General features: G+C 31.2%; 1 protein-coding gene across 2 annotated transcripts in view; it reads right to left on the minus strand.

Moving 5' to 3' along the window:
• Nucleotides 1–25,743, minus strand: part of ATRNL1 (attractin like 1) — a gene marked incomplete at its 3' end in the record, with an annotated part of 683,994 nt that overhangs the window by 479,557 nt on the left and 178,694 nt on the right. For both annotated transcript variants that reach the window (XM_082854377.1, XM_082854378.1), the window contains exons 19-20: nt 20,966–21,103; nt 2,130–2,223 (exon numbers count right to left, since the gene is read on the minus strand). In XM_082854377.1, the coding sequence (XP_082710503.1) occupies nt 2,130–2,223; nt 20,966–21,103 (232 nt within the window). The remainder of the gene's footprint in view (nt 1–2,129; nt 2,224–20,965; nt 21,104–25,743) is intronic.

Here is a 25,743-nt window from a genome sequence, read left to right on the forward strand (position 1 = left end):
AAGCTTTAAGTAAAAACCATGTGTTAGTCCTCTTCATTAAGAGTAGCAACCACTCATTTAATAATTGTTTACTGACTTGAGTGACTAGCTTTGCTTCTTAAAGAGAGCATTTTTTCCAGTATAAGCACACTGCAGGAAATTATTGCTTTAAGTATGAGGACCCTATTGTCATCACTGCCCTACACTCAAATAAATAAATTAAATTAATAAATAAATATTTATACAAATATAAATATATATTTAATATAAATATGTAAATAATATACATATATTTCTATTTTATATTTGTATACAAATAATATATGATATATATTATTATATAATATAAATCTTATATAAATAAGTAAAACAAAAAAGTAATAAATGTAATTCTATCTACAAAAACTGTCCACAAAATACCCTCTACAAATTAGTATTCCAAGTTTTCCTCTGCTTATAAAAAATTTCCCGTTTATAATAACTAGGGCAAAATGTAATTTCACCATTCAGAACTATATAATTTATTTTTCTAATATTTCATACATATGCCAAATCCTGTAACTCTGTATATATAAGCTTAGAAGCCCATGAGTTCAGTGAATTAAAATACTGTCTCTCTTACCTGGAAACAAAAATGTTTCTAACGTACTGCATCACATAACAGATAATTATTATGGATGGCTATACCATTTATGCAAAAGTAAAGTACAAATTTAAATTGTCAGTGTTTATAATGATGATGGAATCTCACAACAAAAATAAAGTATTTGTTGCTTAAGACCAAGAGCTACTACACAATTCACTGGGGGAAGAGAGATGCAAGGAACAGTACAAAATGAAAATGAAGGGCTCTCGTTAAAAATTTATTAAGAATTTTAATATGGCGACAGAAGAACATTCAATCAGGCATGATGCCCTTCTAAGCATGAGGCCCTGTGTAAATGCACATGTCACACACCCAAGAAGTTGGCATTACTTATGACAACCAGTATGTAGCACTGCAAAACACTGGAGGCATCTCTCTGACTTAAAGCATAGGACTCTGATTTAATCTCATTGGTACTGAGAACAAAATAGCCTTCCTTAATAGGAATTTCCCTAAGATCTTATGCTTTGACCTCATTTTTAAGTTTAGAGACTATGGAGAAGGAATAAAAACTGGTTCTGTTCACCTTCTCTTGAAAACCTATGATACCTCAGTGACTAGTCAAAGATGTAACCATCTAACTTGAAATGTTTAGGATAATTCTATTGTAAATAATGTATTGTTCTAAATAAAAACAAACAAAGAGATCATTTTCCATGGTTAACATACCTCTTTGGATATAAATTTTTACATATAGTTTTGGAGAATCTTTTATTAATTTTTTAAATAATTATATAATTATTATAATCAGAATTTATGGTTTATGTCATATAGCATATTATATCTAATATAAATGTAAGTGCATATATACAACTCAAAACTATAAAAATGATTTTAATATATAAAGAATATGAATAAGAAAAAAAATTTAAGTAACATGAAACAACTACTTTTTAAAGTTACTCCTTTTGGAGGTAGGTGAGAATAACAACTAAATTATAAAAAGACAAAAACCACTCATAATACTACTGAAAGCAGAGTAACAACAAGAGTGGGTTCATGTCTAATGAAATAACAGAGAAAAAGAAGGTAAGTATAAAAAACCACTTGCAAGGCCTAAAAGACTATAATGATCAGAATTAATAATAAAAGATTCAGAAGAAGGAAATGCATAGAAACATTGGATTTCAGTTATTTAACAAGATATAGAGAAAAATTATAAAGATAGCAATGGAGGTTTGATATATATTTTTCCAGAAAAAATAAGAATGTTTCTTTTTATCGGAGAGATATATATTTTTCCAGAAAAAATAAGAATGTTTCTTTTTATCGGAGAGATACAAAAGACAAATATTCTTCGGGCTCTGTTTTGAAGGCTCCACAAAATTGTCATTTTAAAGGCTTAATTTTTTATGAAAATTGATAAAATGCAAGTAAACATAGCTTACAACAATACTGGTTGCTTAACTAACACAACACTAAACTTAAAATGGAAAACCTATAACAATTAGTTCTACAGCATAAATTCAACCCATGAAAGTTCTAGAAAGTAATGTTTACTTACAATTGGCATTGATCACCTTTTATTCCTTTAGTTGTGCAGAAACATTTTCCTGTGTGCATATGACAAATATTTGCATGTCCACTGCATGTACAAGCTGTAAGTCAAAACCAAAATGATATTGAATATTTCTCATCACAAACATGTGCATCACATTTCAGGGAAGGTTGTATTATCTTATTTGTAAACCATCGATTATCCTCCTGCCATCCAAAAACTAGGGTTAGCATACAAGTTATTTTTAATTAAGGGGAAGTAAATTCACTTATTTAAAAATTTTGTGAAACTCTTCAAAGTCTTTGGGGTATCCTGAAGTCTAGTGTGGATCCAAGTATTTATCTCATCCTTCTTTGGACTTTTTTCCATTTCTAATTTGGTACATCTACTTAATGAAATGAGTTTCAAAGAGCATAAGATCTTTGGAGTCAAACAGCTCAGCTTCAAAATGTACATCTAGCTTCAAAACGTACATCTATAATCACTAGCTATGCGACCTTGGGCAATTTATGTAACCTCACTAGTCTTAGCTTCTTTGTCTTCAAAAGGAAAAAGGAGCTCTCAGGACTTAATGAGAATTAAATGAGATAATGTATTTTAAATTCCTAGCACATATCAAACACTTAATAAATGCAACTATTACTTCCACTACTTTTACCACTGCCAACAATAAAAAAATATAATTTTACATATTGTATAAAAAAGCATATCTGTTTATTTGCCCAAATATCATCCTTTTCTGAGATCATTGTCAGTTTTAGTATTCCAGAATACTACCTGAAACATTCCATAGAATAACAGTTACATATAGTCAATTTGGTTCATACTGAACTCATTTCATTTTCTTACTTTGCATTCCTTTGTTAAAGATCAGCGTTCCAATTATTCAGGACACCAATCTCACACTTTATTGTGCCCAACATCCAATCAGCTGGCAGGTTTAGTTTCTACATGCAGGATCTTTCTTGTATCTGACCTCCTCCTTTCCACTATGATAACACATCATTCAAGTCCTGTCACTCATGCTCTCTTACTGACACCAATACATTACATAACTGATCTTTCTGCCTTCCGTATGGCTACAACTTATTCTCGAATCCTGAGACATATTCTCAAGAGATAAGGCTGATCATGTCATCAGCCCTTTCAAAAACCTTTAATGAGAACTACTGTGTTCCTGCACACCACCAGCTAGTTAAACCATTCTATTGATAAAAATGAAATAATGATTTCATTCCTGATTTTCATACACATTTAAAATTAAGATAATGAGTCACTGATTTTGATCAAAATATTTTAGAACACTAAGCTTCTTATTAATTGTTTATGATTATTTGCTTTGAAAAAACACATAATTAATATAAAGTAAATATATACACACACATAAAAAATAAATTTTGGTATTAGGTAGATTATTTAAGAAGCCAGGCTTTCTTTGCTAAAAGAGACTTCTACATAAAAGTGTGGGTTTTCTTTCATAAAGACTATTTAAATAGATCAGTATAATCTTCCTTTAAGTTTGTAGAATTAACTATGGAAACACAACATGTGAGAATTTTAGAAATGAATGACAAGATGCAGAAGAGCAAGGAATAAAGGAAATTATCATGAGCAAAAAAGGGACTCAGATATACTGATAGCATGTAACTTCATAAATAGTGAATGCATATACCATGGTATCTTTTAATATTAACTTGCCGTTTCACATTAATACTACCTTGTATTCAGAACTTCACTAAAAAACAAATGATGCACATTAATATTTTAAAACTTGGGTAAACTTTTTATTTACCCTTTATGGCAGAACTAGATAATAGTCACACTTGCAGCATTTCTTTAAAGAATTATCAATGTATAGTAGCTTTAATAATTTCTGAGACAGAAAAAAATATTGTGTTAAAAAATACCTTTTAGTGAAAACTCATTTTGAGAGAATTCCCTTCTGGTGCTACACTTCAGGCTAAAATGGCACAAATGTATTTTAAATTCAATTGTTTAAAATTTATACTTCATGACGGTACTGAAATCATTCTGTTGTTGTCAGCGTTTGAGGTTATCTTTTTATGCTGAATAAGCACCTATAAAATCATCATACTGTGGCCCTTTGTTTGGTAAATTTTATATGATGATGATTTTATAGCCTAGCTATACATTACAGGAACATTATGAGGTCACATGGTATTTCTGTTTCCCTATAATATAAATTTGCAATATCAACTTGTAACTAAAACTAAACAATAAGGATAGAAAAAAAGATGCTATAAGAGTTATTCAAATAAATTGTATATAAAGAATATACTTTAGAAAAGGAAATCAAAAAATAGTCATTGGCAGTACTTGTTTCGAAGTCAGTTTATGTGCCTCGGTCCTTTAATTGCTATGTCATTGCTATTTGTCACACACAAATACAACAGCTTCTGGGAGTTACGAGATCATGTCCACTTAATTTCCTTTATATACTTCTAGCGTAATTATACTTGATATTTAGTAGATATATTACATTAGGTTTCAAATATAGTAAGAATTCTGGCAAAGACAAATGTTCAAATAGCCACATGACTTAAAATTAATTCTTCAAACTTATATTTTTATTTACAGCTCTAAGCCCAAATAGACATCATGTGTGGTTTATGAAAAGGGAAAACAAAACATAGCTGTTTCCCTTTGATATAAATGAACATGAAATGTTGATACCAATAATATCTTAGCAATCTGGTTTTTCTCACTAAAAACTCAAAAATTACAACTATTGCCATGTATTAATCTGTTGCTGAGAGTATGATTTTGTTTTCTCCTGGAAAGATGACAAGTCTCATAATTTAAAATATGTCATTTGACTTACAGAGATTATTTTGTTTACTTAGGATATTGGGCACCCATATTTGCCTAAATAAAGAGTAAATGAGAAATTAAGAAATGATTCTTTCTCCAATAAATAAAGCACAGTGAAACTCAGTTATTCAGTCCTTGTTCCAGTATTTGTTGAACGCTGTTGGGTGAAAGGCACTGCTCTAGAACTAGTCTGGGAATATGATGGTGAACAAGAATCTAGAACTTAAGGACTGGAACTGCCAAGTAAATGGTACTGTTTTAAGGATTTAAGTTACAGGTTGGAAAGTCATAAAGTGCCAAGAGGGCTATTAAGATTCATATTTTATATTTCAAAGCCGTCTAACATATTGAAAAATGAGGAGAAACTCTAACCATCTGTTTTAAGGGTCAGTAAACTATATCCGTGAGGGCAAGTCCTCACTTCCTATTTTTTATGGCCCATAAGCTGAGAACGGTTTCTACATTTTCAAAGGATTGTGGAGAAGAAGAAGGAGGTGAAGCTGGAGGAAAAGGAGGAGGAACAAGAGGAGGCAGCAGCAAAGCAGCAACCATACCTGTACCTGGATCACAAAAAATAAAATATTTACTACCTGATCCTTTAGAGAAAAAAAAATTGCCAACCCCTGACCTATAACCACAAAGCCTGGAAACACATAACTTGTCAGTTCTTCATTCTGACTGAATGTTCAAAACACAAATCTCATTTAAAACAAACAAGGTTTTGGTTTTTTCTTTTTTGATAGAAGAGGGTTAAGCATAAGCACTGAAAATATTTGACCAAAATAAATTTCAACCCAACTCTTCTGGAATTGTATTTTTAATACCTTGTGTTTAGCTTTGATAAAGAATAACTTTAGTCATATTTCATTTTCTAACTCTAGCAAGATAAATTTCTTGAACACACCTAATGACTACCATTAAAGTTTTTAAACGCTTTAAATTTTACTTATTTCTTTAATCTGAAGTTTTCATACATCTAAAAAAGTAGGGCAAAATATTAATACCCTGGGCTACAGATGAGGCAAGAATGACACATATTATTAGAATCTATTCACAAGCCAAACCTCAATACCAATGAAATACCAGGCATTTTTTCCCACATTCAGTTCTACCACCAAAAATTACTACTTGCCTTAAGTTCAAATTCTTAAATTCTAATTTATTGAATTTTTATTGCATCTCTTTTTAAATCTGCAATGTTTTCAATGAGATTGTTTTTAAAGGTTGTTTTGAATAGTTATTAATCAATGAATCAAATCACCTGAAAAAAGTCGTTGAGTATTCATTATGTTAAAAATATAAAACATGAAGTAGGTTAATGATAAGAACAATATTTTGCAACCATATATGACTGCACTATTTTCAAAGTACTTTCACACACATTACCTATTCAATCTTTACACCATATGTATTATACTCATTTGATAGAATAGCCTCAAAGAAATGAAAAAAAAAAAAGTCCACATTTATACATCTAGTAAGTAGTAAAGAGTTATATCCTGAGATTCTTTCAGCTTCTTGATAGACGATATATATGTGTGGATGGCACATATAGATAACATGTAACATTCTTGACCATATATGCTTTTTAATTTCAAATATATAATGTACTTTTTTAACAGTTTGAAAGCTGAAACTAACCTGAAAACATCAATGATAATAACATATTCAGTAAATACACCATTTAATATAAGTACTAAGATTGCAAGGTTGATTCATTATTAAGAAATTCATTAATATACCATATTATCGAATCTAAAAATAAAAAAATATGATTATCTACACAGATGTTAAAAAGTCTTTGAAAAAGTCAATACCCATTCCTGATAAAACATTCAATAAAATAGTAATTCAAGGATACTTTCTTAGCATAAATATACACACACACACACATATACACACACACATATGTATATGTGTGTATATATATTTTTTATATATATCTATATATATCTATAGATACACATATATATATAATGGCCAGCATCTTGCTTAATAAGAAAACACTGGAAGCTTTTCTTCCACTAAGATCAGGAATAAAGCAAGATTCCCCAATAGATCTATTACTCTTAAAATTGTATTAGAGATATTAACCAATGTAATTATAGCCTATTAGATCTATTACTCTTAAAATTGTATTAGAGATATTAACCAATGTAATTATACATGAAAAGTTAATTGATGTGTAAGGACTAGAAAAGAAGTGACACTATCTCTATTTGTAAATGATATGATAGTATCTGGAAACCCTAGAGAATCAGTGTTAAAACAAATTAAAACAATAAGCAATTCAGTAAGGTAATAAATTTAACAAACTAATATGCAGAAATCAATAGCCCTTTAACAATAACCAGGTAAAGGATATAAAATCTTATTTATAATTGTAATGAATAAGATAAAATACTTAGGAATAAATTTTAACAAAAAATATGCAAAACCCATGGGAGGCATAAAAGTAGTTGTGACAAAATGGAAAGGCACACATTGTTCTTGAAAAAAAACCCCAATATCATAAAGATGTCAGTTCTATTTGAATTAGTTTATAAATCTAACTCAATCTCAACAAAAATACTAACATTTTTTAATGGAACTTAATAAATTGATAATAATAATCACATAGAAAAATATGCATTCAGGAATAGTCAGGAAAACACTAAAAAAGAAAAGCTAAAAAAAAAGGGGGTGGGTCCTCCTAGAGAAATGGAAATAAAAATAAACAAATGGGGACCTAATGAAACTTCAAAGCTTTTTCACAGCAAAGGAAACCATAAACAAGACCAAAAGACAACCCTCAGAATGGAAGAAAATATTTGCAAATGAAGCAACTGACAAAGGATTAATCTCCAAAATTTACAAGCAGCTCATGCAGCTCAATAACAAAAAAACAAACAACCCAATCCAAAAATGGGCAGAAGACCTAAACAGACATTTCTCCAAAGAAGATATACAGAGTGCCAACAAACACATGAAAGAATGCTCAACATCATTAATCATTAGAGAAATGCAAATCAAAACTACAATGAGATATCATCTCATACCGGTCAGAATGGCCATCATCAAAAACTCTACAAACAATCAATGCTGGAGAGGGTGTGGAGAAAAGGGAACACTCTTGCACTGCTGGTGGGAATGTGAATTGGTACAGCCACTATGGAGAACAGTATGGAGGTACCATATGACCCAGCAATCCCACTACTGGGCATATACCCTGAGAAAACCATAATTCAAAAAGAGTCATGTACCAAAATGTTCATTGCAGCTCTATTTACAATAGCCAGGACATGGAAACAACCTAAGTGTCCATCATCGGATGAATGGATAAAGAAGATGTGGCACATATATACAATGGAATATTACTCAGCCATAAAAAGAAACGAAATTGAGTTATTTGTAGTGAGGTGGATGGACCTAGAGTCTGTCATACAGAGTGAAGTAACTCAAAGAGAAAGACAAATACCATATACTAACACATATATACGGAATCTAAGAAAAAAAAATGTCATGAAGAACCTAGGGGTAAGACAGGACTGAAGACACAGACCTACTAGAGAATGGACTTGAGGATATGGGGAGGGGGAAGGGTAAGCTGTGACAAAGGGAGAGTGGCATGGACATATATACACTACCAAACGTAAAATAGATAGCTAGTGAGAAGCAGCCGCATGGCACAGGGAGATCAACTCGGTGCTTTGTGACCACCTAGAGGGGTGGGATAGGGAAGGTGGGAGGGAGGGAGATGCAAGAGGGAAGAGATATGGGAACATATGTATATGTATTCACTTTGTTATAAAGCAGAAACTAACACACCACTGTAAAGCAATTATACTCCAATAAAGATGTAAAAAAAAAAAGGGGTGGGGGACTAGTTCTAATAGACATTCAAACATTTATAAGCCCTCTAAAATTAAAACACTGTGATACTGGCACATCAATAGGCAAACAGATCAGTGGAGTAGCACAGAAGATCTACAAATAGAACTGAATACATATGAAACTTTAGTATATAAAAATAAATACAGTTTTATTGATATAAATTAAAATATATTTATTGTCAATAACTAAAGTTAGATTATTTGCTGTCAGAGAAGGAAATTAAAAATTTGGAAAGGAGGAAGGATAGAATGAACCCTGTAGTAATGGATAGGAAATGAGAGGTATTAGTGTGAACTCATGGATTTTACTATAGAGTACAGGTACATACAGAAATGGGCACTGATGTGTTTATACTTATGTATGAGAATTTATTGGTGTCTGTTATGTATACATACACCTATTTTCCAGTTCTGTCTGCTAGGATGATTCATAAACACTGATGGCCCTGTAGCAAAGAGCCCAGTAAAGGAACCAGGGATGCTTGAGAAATGCCAGCTTCCAGTTAGGGCAGGAAAGGTTCAAGATGAGTGCCAAAACATAAGGAAATGCTCAAAGAATGATAGATAGATAAATAGATAGATAGAAACATAGACAGATGCATAGATACATAGATAAATACATAGATGCACAGATGAATACACAGATAAGATTCACAGACAGACAAACTAGAGAAGACAAAGCTTTTCATTGTAGAAGAAAGCTAACTAATTATTGTAGAAAGAATGATGGAATCAGAAAATCTCTGTTTGGTAAAAATCACAAAACTAGTGAGTAAAAGTTTGAGAAGTAACATGATATTCACATAGTCTCATAGTATCTCCTACAAGATATTTTTTCATTAAAGGATAAAATAGTGACTTTATAGTGAAGAAATCTGGCAGACACCACTTTAACCAAATGTTTATGAACATCTGAAAAGCGGGGAATACCTGTATTCCTAAAAAATGTCAATGTCATTACATAAAAAGAAAGACTCAAGAAATGTTCCAGATTAAAGTCCGAAGAGACACACAAATCAATGCACCTAGTAATCTTGAATTTTCTTTTGCTCTAAAGAACAATGTTGGGACAATTGGTAAGGTCTATGTTTAATAACAGTATGCATCAATGTTTATTTCCTAATATCTATAATTATAATGTAGTTAAGAGAATTCCCAACTTTTAAAAAATAAACCCTAAAATCTTTAAGGAATAGAGGGATATCAAGTCTGCAATGTTTAATTGAGAGACAGGGAGAGAAAGAAGAAATCTGAGGGAACTTATTGAATACCCTTACAACTTTTCTGTGTGAAATTATGTCCCCCCAAAATTAACAGACCTTTTCAATTTCGAAAAGATTAAACATTTCTACACTTTAAAAATAGATAATAAAATGTACTTTTATGTCTTTTACTTGTAGGTCAATAATAACATTATGTTAACAACTTTATTTGAAGAGTTCTTTGTTTTTCCCATATGTTATTAAGGGTTTAGTTTCTATACTTCTGAGTAGAAGGGATGTTGTTAACAATATGTAAAATAATGATTCCATTTCTCAAGAAAACATTAGTCTCTATCTTTTCAAGAAAAACCAATCATCCTATGTGAATAATTACCCAAATGCCTACAGTTACCAACAATGGGATTCACATAAGCACAATACAACTTTAAACTTGAAAGAATTAGCTGCTGGCAGATAGAAAAATAAACAAAATATACCTTAAAATCATTTAAAATACACATTATATGGTATACTGAAATAGATATTTTGAAGTTAGTTAAAAACATTTATAGGATAACACATTTTGTTAAAATGACCCCAAAATTAATAGAGTGAAATGTAGATGGTAAGCTTTGAGAAGTCAGACACCAATAATCTATTTATCTTCTCTAGAAAAACTAGAAACTGAAAGGAATTATATAAATTTCATTTTTCTTCCTTATCTAAACTTCATATAACTTCTCATCAGTATTTAATGAAAAATTTATGTACAAAATATTGGATTATTGCTCAATAAGTTATGAGTACAGAATGAAACACCACTGGTAATTATTAAAACTAATCCTCATTTAGAACAAAATAAAATATAGACTTTGGAACCAATATTGCTTCACTTCTGCCTCTATTACTGAAAAATAAAAGAAAGAAAAATCAACCTGAGAAAAATAGTAAGCTACTTTTTACCTCTTGCTCTAAAGTGAAAATATTGGTTGAAACGTGAAACCCACCTAGCTAGAAAGTCTGAATTACATGTTCTCTTAGATCATATGAAAATGAGTAAAACATATGACACAAATATTACATTTTCTTAGTAATATTAATATAGCAATGGGCTAACTATATACCAAGCACAGTACTACTACCTATGTAATAGCGTCACAAAGATAATGTAAAAATGATTTTTAAAAAAAACCAACTAAGACAAAACTTTCCTCATCAAGAAGTTCACATCCTACGTAGAAAGATAAGTGAACAATGACTTACAAAAACACTGATGGCTATCACCATGGAGGTACCAACACTGCCTGAAGTTAGGAGGGACATTACAAGTTTTCAGGCTGAAATTTCCAGAGTTGAGATTTGAAAAATGAGTAATGGAGTCCAGAGGCACAGTAGTGTCCAGGGAAGCAAAAATAGGAAAAATGGGTAAAGAGTTGGGTTTATATGAAGGAGTGGTTTGATATGAGGTGAAAAGGAATACAATATTGTGAATGTCCTAGATACAGAATAAAGGATCAACTAAAAGAAAGTGAGGCTGATCTATTTAGAAACTGCTACAGTGGGCTAAGCTAAGGTAAAGGTAGACACAACTAGACAATGGCAGTTCAATATTATGGCTTCGAAATGGATTAGAGCTGACCACTGATTATATCTGAGATTCAAAGATGTAAGCACATACTTGCTTTGGAGTACAAGAGTCTGGTAGTTCATATTTCAATCCTGGTTCCATCACTTGCTGGCTTAACCTTTAACATGACTCTTTAGGCCTATGTCTTTGGTTTACTCCTCTATAAAGCTGACATAATAGTATATACTTGACAAAATGCTTTGGAGAATATGAAAAACTTTAGGCAAAGCTCTTAGCAATGTTCCTGGTATTTTATTTAGATAAAATATCTAAATAAAATGTTTTATTTTATTGTTCCTGGTTTTTTATTTAGATAAAATAAAATACCATTAAATGTTAGTTATATATGTTTTTAATATAATGCTTGGAGCTTGGCTGACAAGGAAAATGTTAATAACTTAACCTAAATGTGGACACAGAGAAAAAGAGAAGTAAAGGTGTGGTAGAATATGAGAAACATGGTAGGATATGAAACCAGAAAAATCACTCTGGGTCAGAGCATAAAAGGCCTTGAACGCCTTGTCAAGGAGGTTTTAATTTATTTCACAGACACTTTGGAGGCAATGAAAGATTTTGGAAATAGTCATAAAAATCACTCAATGTTTTGGGGAAGAAAACTATGCCTTTATCTTCTGATAAAGGAGATATAAGGGTGGATTACAAATGGAGAGATTGCATATATAGAGGGTAATCATTCATTAATTCAACAAATACTTAATAAGAACCTATTCCATTTTAGGTAATCTGTAACATCCAACAGTAGTGGAAGAGAAGAGGAATCATGGGGGCCTAAACTAATAAAGGTAATGGAATATAAAGGCGGAGATAGATGTCAGAGACAGTGCAGAGTCAGAATCAGCTTGGGACAGAATACAAGGGTTGAAGAAAAGGAAGGAATCAAAGGTACCATTAAAATTGAGCCCCAAAAGAATTGTATTACCATTAACAAAATGCGGGTGAAGTGAGAACATTTTTTAAATAATAAAGTTACTGAATTCGGTTTATAAACATTGATTTGAATAATAGTGGCCTGTATAGAAATGCTTAATAAGAAGTCAAAAAATAAGTTAAAATTGCTTAATAAAGTAGGCTGCACTATTCACTAAACATACAATTAAATGTTTATATACTTGCATTAAAGCCTACAAGTATAGACTGTGATGATTATAAAATCAGTAAATAGGCCTTTAAAGAAAAAGCAAGATAAAAGGTATAAAAAATTATATATGATTAAGAGAAATGCAAATACTTGCATTCATGTCTTAATATATAAAAATGAACATTTGAAGAAAAGGCATTTCTTCTTAAATAATATGTTAAGGAGCATTTTGATATGTTTATGAAATATTTAAGAGAATATTTATGCTGGTGCTTTTTTACACCTGCTCTAGGCATTTCTAATATATAATTAACTTCCCCACCATCTCTAAGTAGTTTCTGAGATATGAAAAAGTGTGTATGCAAATTGGTATTTAGCTTGATTTTGGTTTTGAAAAAACCTTTACATATCAGGACAAGGTAAGTACATGCTTAGAGTTTCTTAGTTAACCTCTAATTTTCCGTAACATACTAAATAAATGTTTTATATGTTTTAGAATACAAGAAGTACGCCCCACTTTAAATTCACCCCTTACTTTTTTTCATCCTAGGCCTGTCATTTGAAGCTAATAGTAATTCCTCAACCTTTGTAGATTAGGGTAAGAGCCATTTTTATTTTTAAATTAAATTTTCTTACCTTACTTATTAAAAAAAACAATAGTGCCAGATCCTTGTAACATAAAACCTAAAGCAATACATGACGATAAGCAACACATCAAGTGAAATTAAAGAGAAATATTGAACACTTAGATAAAATAATGGTTTCTATCTTGCCCCAAATAGGTAAGTACTGTACTTGTAGACCTAAAACCATTGAATACTTTTTTGTTTAATTCCATAAGAGATATACTAGTGAACTTACTAATGAAAAGAAAACATTCAAGTGACACACTTCATGGTCAAAGCTGATAAATCAGAGATGGAGATAGTCTATAACATCGAGTCTAGAAGCCTAAAAACCACTAACCCAATGCCAAAAGTCGAAGTAAAAATTTATTTTAAGTTAGGATAGGTGGAAAGTAGAACTTTGTGCAAATAAAAAGTAGGAAAGGAGATCCTGAGAAAGGTGTCAAAGTAAGCCATGCATGGCAAAGTTCCCCAGCACTTAAAAGTTCAGTGACTAATATCTCTAGCAGTTTCATGAGACTCAACCCACAGATGGTTCTCGCAAAAGGAATCTAAGAGAAAAGAGTAGTAAACTGCATCTTCTAATAACCCACAATCAAAGGTCATTCTAAAATAGCTGACAATGTCAGGGCCAAACAGTTTTCATAAACGCAGTTCTTCTTATCCTTAACATTTCCTTTTTGAGAACAAAAAGGATGAAAAGAGTTTGAAAAGATGGAGTAGATAAAGAAAACAGGGTTACTGAGCAATTTGACATAGAGGAACACTTCTACAAGGAAAACAAAGTTTCAAAAACTTAGTATACAGAGAAGAGAAACTAGCTACAAATATTACAGAAGCTATGCAATAAAGACTTTGTTTAATCATGCAGTTGGAACAGGCAGTTCTATATGATTTTAAAAGGCTCTCCTGTTTTCTTAAATTTACATAAAAATGTCATTCTGAAGAGAATTTTAGATCAAAGTATAACTTCATGACTATATCATATACTAAATAGCTACATGTAATTATATAATTATTCATTTAACGGCCATTCTTTGAAATATTTAAAATCTCAGATTGGCTTTTCTCTGCCACACAGGATGATAACGTGTACTCAGAAAATACAAACTTTCAACTTTGTTGTGTCAAAGTAATTAATAAAAACAAGATTTCCATATCAAGTGATTTTCATTTATCTGCATTTTTAGATTATTCAGGTCAATGCTTCCATTTTGAGAGAATTAAACTTCTTACATTTATTTTCAGAAATGCTCGAGTTCATTTGGTTATAAACTTTCAGCTTCTCTGAACAATCTGCAATATGTAAGAAGGGTTTAAAATGAAAACAATCTCCCATCCTGGTAGAGAGAAAGAAGAGTTCACTTATCTTCTTTACCACCCTCAAGTCTCAGAGCATATCTGTGTCATAGCCCAGTGTGTTTATTAAAGTTTTAAATATTTCTGTAAAAGCCTGCTATGGACAGATATTAATAATATGCCAAAAAGAAAAACATAAGTTTTGCTAATAAGAAACAAAGGTAAAAACAAAACTGTTACTATGTTGAAAGAACTTTTTTTCCTCAACCTGAAAACTAAGAGTTTCTTTATCACTATTAAAAGTAAAAACTATAGAAAGAAAATTATATACTATTTAAGAACCTAGAAAAAGAATAATAAAATGAACTAAAAGTCATAAATAAATACAAAATTACATTTTACTGAAACCAGTTTTGAATGCAATGTTAAAGGAAAAGAATTTATTCATAACACCAACCAAACCCATTAGACATCTTACAATAAAGTAACTAAAAACGGTAAGACCCAGATGAAGAAAACTATTAGTCATCCAAGACTGCAATTTTTTAAATGTCTGTATACTTCATATGGGGAGCTTTTTTCTTATAGTCCATTTTTTATGAGTAATTAAACAAAACAAATACATGTAAAGATATTAAAATATTTTTAAGATTAATAACATTATAGCTTAGTTTCTTACATTTAGAACAAGTTATAATGAAAAACATGCAGCTAATAATAATTACAGAAAATTGAAGCATGCAAATTGCCTCAACTCTCAAGGGCCTACCCAGGTCCTCCCATTAAAATTAATCTCTTTGTCCCTGATTCTATTGTTCAACTTCTACATAACACTATTACAGCACCTACAAAATGTTCAGTTGACCCCTGAATAGGGAGGGGGTTAGGGACACCAACCCTCTGTGCATCAGAAAATCCTGTATAACTTATAGTTGGCCCTCCATATACGCAGTTCCTCCATATACCAGGTTCCTCCTATACACATTTCTGCATCTTCTACACACAAGATTCAACAAACCGTGGATAGTGTGGTACTATGGTATTTACTATTTTAAAAGTCCGTGTATAAGTAGACCTGCACAGTTCAAATCTGTGCTGTTCAAGTCAACCATATATAAATTTTAGTAAGTCCTAACACACTACTTTGCATATAGTAAGTAATCAGTAATTATGGAATTCAAGGGTAATCCTTCATCGCAAAGTAGTACAGTATATTGAGTGTTGAGCTGCTGTAGCACATTGAGCTAATACTCTATTCAATGAAACTTTCATTTATTTTCTTTTACTAAAATTTATGTTAAATTGGAGATAACATGGCAAAAATAATACTGTCCCAAAAGTCTGATTCATACATTTATATTAACATACTTAAGCCTAATGATGTTATAAATAGTAACAATAATAATTTGCATTATGGAGTTAACATTTGCTGGAAATACAAATTATTTCATATGTTTATTTAAGCCTCACAGTAAATTAAATTAGCTGCATTTTGCAGGTGAGGAAAGTGAGACACTAAGAGGTTAAATAATTATCCAAGGTGACAGTGCCATTGCCAGAATATGGACACAAGCAGTATAATTCCAAAGCCCAAACTCTTAACAATGTTATATTCTTTTATGGCTACAAAGACAGATAGATAGATAGATAGATAACCAATGCCAGAGCAAGTTTGTAACAGAGAATCTTCCTGAACATTAATAAGAAATAAAATAATTTTAATAATAAAGCACTTTCAATAATTGTACTAAAAGAATAGCTATAAATATAACATAGTTTAAAAACAATCTGAAGAAAGTCTACAAGTACATTTATATATTGACAACATAGTTAAATGGCTTTAGTAGGCCGACTTTTTAAAAGAATATCTAAATCTGCAGTACATTTAAAGCCTTACCATTCAAATATAAATCTATTTCCTTATTTCCCTTAACATCACCATGGACTTTGAATTTTAATACGTGCAACTAATAATGAAAAAATGAACTTTTCTCAATAAGGTGAACTAAAAATGAAAAAATAGTAGAAAACTTTTACTTCTCATATTTTATAAATTGATTTTAGCCATTGCCACATTAAATATAATTCACAAGATGTGACATACTGTTTATTTAGTTAGATTGCTAATGTGGCCCTAAGAAATAAAAATGAATTTCATATATCACATCACTGTAGAAAAGTCATAGACAGAAAAATACAATTTTGCCAAATTTAGGAAATAAGGAAACTATAAGGAATTGTTTAAAGCTTCATAAACTACCAGGGAATGTGCAACAGTGAATAAGAAAGGTATTTATCCTTCATTCTCTTTAGTTTTCTATTGCATTGTACCTCAGCTTTCCACATGTATAATGTCAGCAACAAAAATAATATGAAATAACTGAATTAGTCTTAAACCTAGCAGAGAAGTATCATCCCCAAAGGGAAACATATTTCTAAAAGCACTATGCCTGGTGGAATGAGAAAACTTACTATTTTAATTTAAAACAGTTTTTAGCTAATATACTTATTCAAACGTTCCTTTTGCCTATGCTGGCAAAAAATTAAAATAATACTTTGGTAATCTTCATGACATTATATTTGGCAAGGGATTCTTAGATATGCACCAAAAGCACAAGCAAAAGAAAAAAGAGATAGACTGGACTTCATCAAAATTTAAAACTTCGGTGCTTTGAACTACACTGTCTAGACAGTGAAAAGACAACCTACAGAACAGGAGAATATTTGCAAATCATTTATCTGATAAGGACCTCATAACTAGAATATATGAAGAACTCTTAGAATTCAACAACAACAAAACCAAATAACCCAATTAAAAAAATGCACAAAGGACTCGAAAAGACATTACTCCGAAGATATGCAAGTGGCCAATATGCACATGAAAAGACAAAAAGACTCAAACAAATATTTGTACAGCCATAGTCATAGCAGTATTATTTACAATAGTCAAAAGGTGGAAGCAACTCAAGCATCCATCAATGGATGCATGGATTTTAAAACTGCGGTATATACATACAACAGAACGTTATTCAGCAACACAAAGGAAGGACACATGCTACTATATGAAAGAACCTTGAGGACATTATGCTAACTGAAAAAAACCAATCATTAAGGACAAATACTGGATAATTCCACTTATTTGAGGTGTCTAGAGTAATCATATTCATAGTGACAAAGAGTAAAATAGTGGCTGCCAGGGGCCGGTGTTGGGAAATGAAGAGCTATTAGTTAATGGTTATACAGTTTTAGCTTTGGAAGATGAAAAAAGTTTTGGAAATGGATAGTAATGATGGTTGCACAACGATGTGAATGTACTTAATGAAACTGAACTACACACTTAAAAATGGTTAAAATGGCTAATTTTATATTATGTACATTTTACCACAATTTTTAAAATTGTTTTAAAATGGGCAAGAACTGGAAAAGACATTTCTCCAAAAAAAATATACGATGGCCAACAACTTCATCACTAGTCATTAAGGAAGTGCAAATCAAAACTACAATGAGAAATAGTTTTACACCTACTAGGATGGCTAAAAGTTTCTGAAAATGTAAAATAACAACTGTTGGCAAGGATGTAGAGAAATTGGAATCCTCCACGTTGCTGGTGGGAATGTAAAACCGTGCAACCACCATGGAAAATAATTTGGCAGTTCCTCGAAAAGTTAAACATAAAATTGCTATATGACCCAGCAATTCCTCTCCTAGTTTACATACAAAAGAACTAAAAACTTGTATTCAAAAACAACTTGTGCAGTAATGTTCATAGAGGCACTATTCACAATAGCCAAAAGGTGGAAAAAACCCCAATGTCCGTCAATGAATAAATGGGTAAAAATATTGTGATATATCCATACAATGGAATAATATTCATCCACAAAAAGGAGTGAAGTACTGATAGATGCTACAACAAGAATGAACATTAAAAATATTATGCAAAGTAAAAGAAGCCAGTCACAAAGTCACATATTTTATGATCCAATTTACATGAAATATCCAGAATAAGTAAATTTATAAAGAAAGAGCAGATTAGTGACTGCCAGGGACTGGGATGACTGCTTAATAAGTATGGCATTTTCTTTTGGAGGGAAAGAAATTTTCTGGAACTTGACAGAGGTGATGGTTGCACAATATTATGAATGTAGTAAATGCCACGGAATTGTATACCTAAAATGGTTACTGTTATGCTATGTGAATTAGACCTCAAATTTTAAAAATGCTAAAAATGGGGTTATGGTTGGAAGCAATATATAAATAACAGAAGTATATGAAGTAAATTACTTCACAAAATCCCCATGGACTATTATATAGGCATTAAAATAATTTGGAGACTGTAAATGAAATCATTTTCATAAAAGTAAATTAAAACAATTGTATATTAAATATATGAAAGGTTGCAAACACATATAAATTGCAATGTGGAATAAAAACAAGCCAGGTGTGTTTTTGTCTTAAAGTTATGGAAACAAAACATTTTATATATATATATATATATATATATATATATATATATATATGAGATAAATAATCTATCTGAAATACACTTTTTGTCCAATGAAATTCTTGGCTATAGAAAATTCAGTAGTAAAAAGCTTTTTGGAAAACAGGATGGCTCCAAAATCCTTACCTTTTTACTTAATAAACATAAAATAACAAAATATTATGACTCCACTAGGTAAGGTCTACACTGTGTGGATTCCGTTGTACACATTTCTACTGCTGCTTCTGTACACAATGAACACAGCACTAAGCTGTGGCTTTTGGCTAATAAGGGCTACTGGATCCTCCCTGCCCGTATTAACACCACTTTTGCATTAACAGTTAAGAGTTAGGCCTAAGAATCAGACACTTTCTTCCTCTTATTAGCAGTATGATTTGGGTATTTTATTTAACTTCTTTGTGTATTTGATTGTATGTAAAATGGAGATAATTGTGACTTCTCCCATACAGTTGTTGTACAGCTGAAATGAGATAATGAATATAAGCTATGAGTACAGTGCCTAGAACACAGAAAATGCAAGCGTCAAACAATTTCTGTATTACAGCCTCAATCAGGGCAGAGCTTTCCATATCACACAATTTCAATCAGCACCAAACCTGCTATTACCAGAGCAGTTTTGTTGACTCTAAGGCACAGCTCATCATTCTGTGTTTCTCAACCCTGAGTGTATATTAGAATCATTTGGGAAGACTTTGAAAAGAACCAAGAATCACCTTACGATAAACAAAGAGACTGATTTAATTATTTATGGATTGACCCAGACATCTGTATTTTTTAAAAGCTCTCCAGGTGGCTTTAATATGCAGGTAGTGTTAAAAAGTTTTATCTAAAGGCCCAGGCCCAACTCTCTCTATGAAGATTTCTCATCTTATCACAGCCAACAACTGAGTCTTTTCTGTGAGTGCTCTACAGGCTATTCCATTTAGAAAAAGTAGATTAAAGATTTAAGGAACAAGGACTAATCTAGAAATGAAGAAGGATTACTGAAAAAACAAATTTTAAGGAAATTTTTTAAAGAAAGACCAAATTTTCTTTTTTAAAAAGTAGGAGAAAGAAGCAGCAGGACAAAGGAGAAAATAGAGAAAAGAAGGGTTTCATGATCGAAAAATGATATAATAGTTAGCTCTTATAATGCTCTTTTAACGTGCTTCAATTCCTATTATATGTGACTCTATTACATAGGATCACATTTGATCTTTACAATAATCCAATGAAGTATTATCATCTTCCTTCTACATATGAGAAAGATGAAGCACTGAGATGCTAAGTGATTAACTAAAGCCATACATTTAAACAGTGGCAGAGTTGGAATTTCAGCGAAGGACTGATTCTAAACTCATTCTCTTAAACCTTATGTTATATTATCACCCTGTCAAAAACAAAAAAACTTACGTGATGTAAGGCATACACAAAACCTTTATTTCTTATTCCTAAAGTAAAATGTAAAATGATAACTTACTATTATTAAAAAACAAATTATCAGCAGTGATTATTTTAGAACAGTAAGATTAAAGGTAATTTTTAATTTATCTGCATTTGCTAAATTTCCTATAGTAATCATGTATTCATTTTGAAATAAGAAAAAGTAAAATTTTCTTAAAGCAAGTATATCACAGAATTTTTATAGTTCATAGTCCCTAATAAATATATATTACCTTCCAAAAATATTGAGACTTAATGGAAAACAACTTCTTTAATAAAATATATTTTCCACAAGAGGCATATCTTTCTTAATTTTCTTTTCTGTAGTAAAAATACACTGAAGTGAAAGAAAAAATAATTACCTGTACACTGTCCTCCGTTGGTTGGATCTCCATAATAACCTGGCATGCAGTCTTGACACTGCTTTCCTGTGGTAAGATTTTTACACTGTTCGCACACGTTATTATTGATGCAAGTGCTATGTCCATTACACTGGCAAGCTAAGGAAAATAGTAAAAAAAAAAAAAATTTTTAATATCTACATAACAGTATCAAGTATAACTGCCATCGGGACAAAGAATTTATTTTACAAATCTGAATGGCAGCAGAGTCCAATGGGCATTTCCCAAGTTTTTTATTAATGTGTGTCTCAAAATACTAATATAGGACATTATATACAATAAATTCTGTATTGAAATTTTGCATATGACCTGTAAAATGTAGGGGTTAGAAATTTAAGTGAAACATAAAAGTTATAGCTAAGGGGGAAATATCTTTTAACATATTCCTTAAAGATTCATGTGACAATTATGTCTATTAACAGGAATAAATAAAAGACCTTTGACAAAGAATGCTAAAATGCATCTTAATTATATTTACATATAATAAAAAAGGATCAATAAATATAGAAAATTGTGTGGTAATAAGTCCTTACTTCAAGAAAATACATTAGTTTAAAATTAGCAAACACAGCACTTTTAAATTACTTTGTATATATAAATGTTTATCTTCTTTGGGCAAGAAAAGCTTCAAGGCTTAATTAAAATTCTATTCGAATGTGAACTAAACAGAAACAGATTTAAAGCATAAGATTTTTTTATGTCTTCTTAATATGAGGTCTAATATGTTTTCATATTAATATTACAATAGAATTTAAAAATTTCAGATGAGAGATAAAGTTCCTATATGAAAGCTCATGTTTAGTGTCTATTGGGGGCATAATACTGACTTAGTTTGGTAACGTCTTGTGGAAACATCATAATCATTGTCACTTTCATAATCATTTTCATCATTATTACAACTAAGATAGCATTTAATTGAGCTCTCTCTCGCTCAAGTCAAGAAAGCTAATGTTTAGTCGATTGCAGTTGTTTGTGGCTGGCATCTATATTCTGCTTGGTCAGTTTACATTTTGTATCAGTTTTTAAAATACTGTAAATACTACCCCATGGCAAGATAGTGAACCAAGTGGCATACATGAATTATATAATTTAAGCCTCACAACAATTTTGTGTGGAAGGTACTATTTTTAGGGTTCTTTCTAAGATCAGGAGGCCTGGATTAAGCAACTACCCAAAGTCACACATTTAAAGAACGGCAGAAACAAATGCACAATCAGGATGTATGAATCAAAGACCAGACATTAAATCTCATACCTATTATATGTAGAAAATTTGAAAGTAAGAGGGATATCCCAAGAGACTAGCACAAGGTCATCAACATGAGTTAACATCAAAGAGTAAAGAAAAAAAAAAAGTAAAAAACAAATACCTATAACTTACAGAAATTTTCAGAGGCATAACTCTATTGCAACATAGTATAGAAATGACATGCAGTCATCATGGAAAAATGTTGAGTAATCTTCCTCTTTATGAAACTGAGAAAATTACAATATAGTTTTCAAATTTTATATTATATTATGAAACAGCTAGGAGAAAATTTAATAACAAGAAAAATATTCATAATAAATTGAGGGAAATAAGGATTCAAACAAGATATTGAGAATGAACACAATTTTGTTTTTAAATGTATTAATATGCCCATGGAAAAGTTAATGATGGTTATCTTAGTTTAGTAAGATTTTTATGCATCATCAGTTTTCTACAATAAATTCATATTACTTTTATAATAAGGAAAAATAATGACAAGAACTTTAATTTTTTAACATTGTGCTTAAAATTTTAAGTTATTTTTTCATCAAAAATTTTATGTAAAACCACTAATTAATTCACTCAAGTAAAAACAAAATTTATTGAGTGCTCACTACATGTAAAGCATTATCTGAAAAAGTCAAAATAAGAGATGGGTTACTATAAGCATTTTTATGAAACCCTGGCTACATTTTTTCATCAGAAGAACAAATATCTTAACTTCTGAATAAAATGACTAAATTTACCAATCTCATCTAATATCCTCCTCATAGATTACCAGTGTAATAATAAAAAAACTTGCCAGCAACAACAAGAATTGGGGTATGATGACAACTACATAAGTAAAACTAGAAAATAGTAACCTACTATACCTCTGGGAATTAAAAGAGGACTCCTGGCATAACGCCACTCAACTGTAACTTTCCTGAAAGCGACAAGTTCTGAAGGCAGTTCTGGGCCATGGTGCAACCAAAAAGCATATCAGCTGCTAGAATGAGATACAGGAATGTCTAATGTTCCAAGTAATGAATATACCATACAGAAAGCTGGTATAATTTAGACCTAACTGCTGGCAAAATTTCCAGCAAGAAAAGGACAGTCATGTTGCCGCTTATAACTAGTATGGCAGCAATGGCAAAGGATAAGGTATGTTATAGAAAGCACGACCCAGATGTAATAATGGCCGTATCAAACACAGGAAAAGGATATACTATAAAGCCTATGATGATATTTTATTCTCCACTGCCATCAGGGGGTTGGATCAACAGGTAATGTAAGCTTGTATCTAATAGTTCTTCCAGGATACACTGTAACTTGAAAGGTTCTAATAACAACCTGGTTCCGGAACATGAATGAAACTAAACAGAAGTCATCCACACTGTTTTGTTTAAATTTAAAAACCAGCCCAGATGGCTTCTCCTCTATGTGCACACAAACAGAAAAAGATGAAAATAAAACATAATGAAAAACACAGCACTTCATATGCAAATAAAGTATATCGTTTTGAAAAATATGTGCTCTCTAAAACAGATGTAAAACATTGAAAAGTATCTGTTTGGCATTCTCAACAAAATTCAAAAAAATATATACACAGAAAATCAAGGCTAAAATTTACCCAAAACTTTTTTTCAAAACAGAGCCCTTTAGAAGAAAAGGGAATTATCATTGCTAAAAATAAAACAGGGATTCAAAACAAGAATGTGAAAGAGAAGTGTGAGCTAGTGACAGAACTTTACTATACATGGGGATAGACTAACAACAGCTAATAGGTATGGGTCAAAACCCAGCAGGGCCAGGAGATATAATCTCTGGCATACTCAAAATAGAGAGCTAAACTGAACCATATTTAAAATGCTTAAAGCCTTCAATTGTAGCCCCTATCTGTGAAAAAGGTACTAAAATACATCACAAGCCCAAAGAAGCAGAAAGGAACCTTAACATGGGTAAGAATGTATGAAAGACAAAAGTCACTTGTGAGAACTTAAAGCCTATACTGATCATATGGGTTGGGTTGAAATTCACACTTTCCATATAGTAGAGAAACCCCAACATCAAACAATAGTGTTAAAACCTATTCTGTAAACAAGAAAAGCCTCATGCAAAAGTAGACATAAATGGACCCTTGAAATACTTCAACTCAGGTCACACAACAGAAACTGGAAAAACTTGATTCTGTAAACTGCAAGACAGTAAGTATTTTAGGCTTTGCAGACCATAAAATCTCTTCACAACTACCACTGCTGCCACTGCAGTACAAAAGTAACCATACACAATACACAAACAATTGATAATAGCTATAATCCAATAAAACTTTATTTACAAAAATAGGCAGTCAACCAGGTTTGGCCATCACACCTTCGTTTGCAAGCCTTTGATACAGAAATAAAAGACAATGAAAACAACAACAACAACACTTACTGAATTAAACCTCAAAATGAAAAATCACAAAGCATCATGAAGAAGAGTCAGGCAAAAGAGAGATAATAAAAATGAGAATTGACAACCCAAGAATTGGAGTAAAAGGACAATTAGAAAACAATAAAAATATTTAAAATAATTAAAGGCAGAAAAAATGAGAAAATTATGCTTAAAGAACTAAAGTTACATATGATGACAATGTCTCAACAAAAAGAGAGTATCAGTAAAAACACAGAAATTATAAAAAAGAACGAATGGAAATTATAAAGTAGAACAGTAAAATAACTGAAATGAGGGACCTCCCTGGCGGTTCAGTGGTTAAGACTCCACACTTCCACTGCAGGGTGCATGGATTTGATCCCTGGTCGGGAAACTAAGATCCTGCACGCTGCACAGTGCAGCCAAAAAATAGCTGGGGGGTGGGGGTGGATAAAATTCTACACATACTAACAGAAAAAAAATAAAAGCATTTAAAAAAACTGAAATGAAAAATACACTAGAGATTCAACAGTAAATTTGAACTGGCAGAAGAATTAGCAAATTTGAAGAAAGATCAGTAGAGACCATGGAAGCTGAAGTACAGAGAGACAACAGAATGAAGAAAAATAAACAGAGCCTCAGCTAAATGCAAGACACCATTAAGTACACCAACCTATGTGTAATGGGAGTGTTGGAAAGATAGGAGAGAAGAAAGAAGGCTAAAACTTATTTGAAGAAATAATTCCTGAAAAATCCCCAAATTTGATAAAAATGTTAATCTACACATCCAAGAAGCTTAACAAAATTTAAGTACAATAAACATGAAGAGATCAATAAATACATTATAATAAAAGTGATAAAAGCCAAAAACAAGTAGGAAATCTTGAAAGCAGCAAGAGAAAATATGACTCCCAATATGAATATTGAATCCCAATATGAATCCCAATAAGATTAATAACTGGCTTTTAATCAGGAAAAATGGGGGTCAGTAGCCAGTGGGATAATATATTCAAAGTCCTGAAAATAAAACTGTCAACCAAAAATTTTCTATCCATCGAGACTGCTCTTCAAAAATTAAAGTGAAACATTCACAG

This window comes from Leucopleurus acutus, assembly GCF_964270905.1.
Source record: "Leucopleurus acutus genome assembly, chromosome: 14".
NCBI lineage: Eukaryota > Metazoa > Chordata > Mammalia > Artiodactyla > Delphinidae > Leucopleurus > Leucopleurus acutus.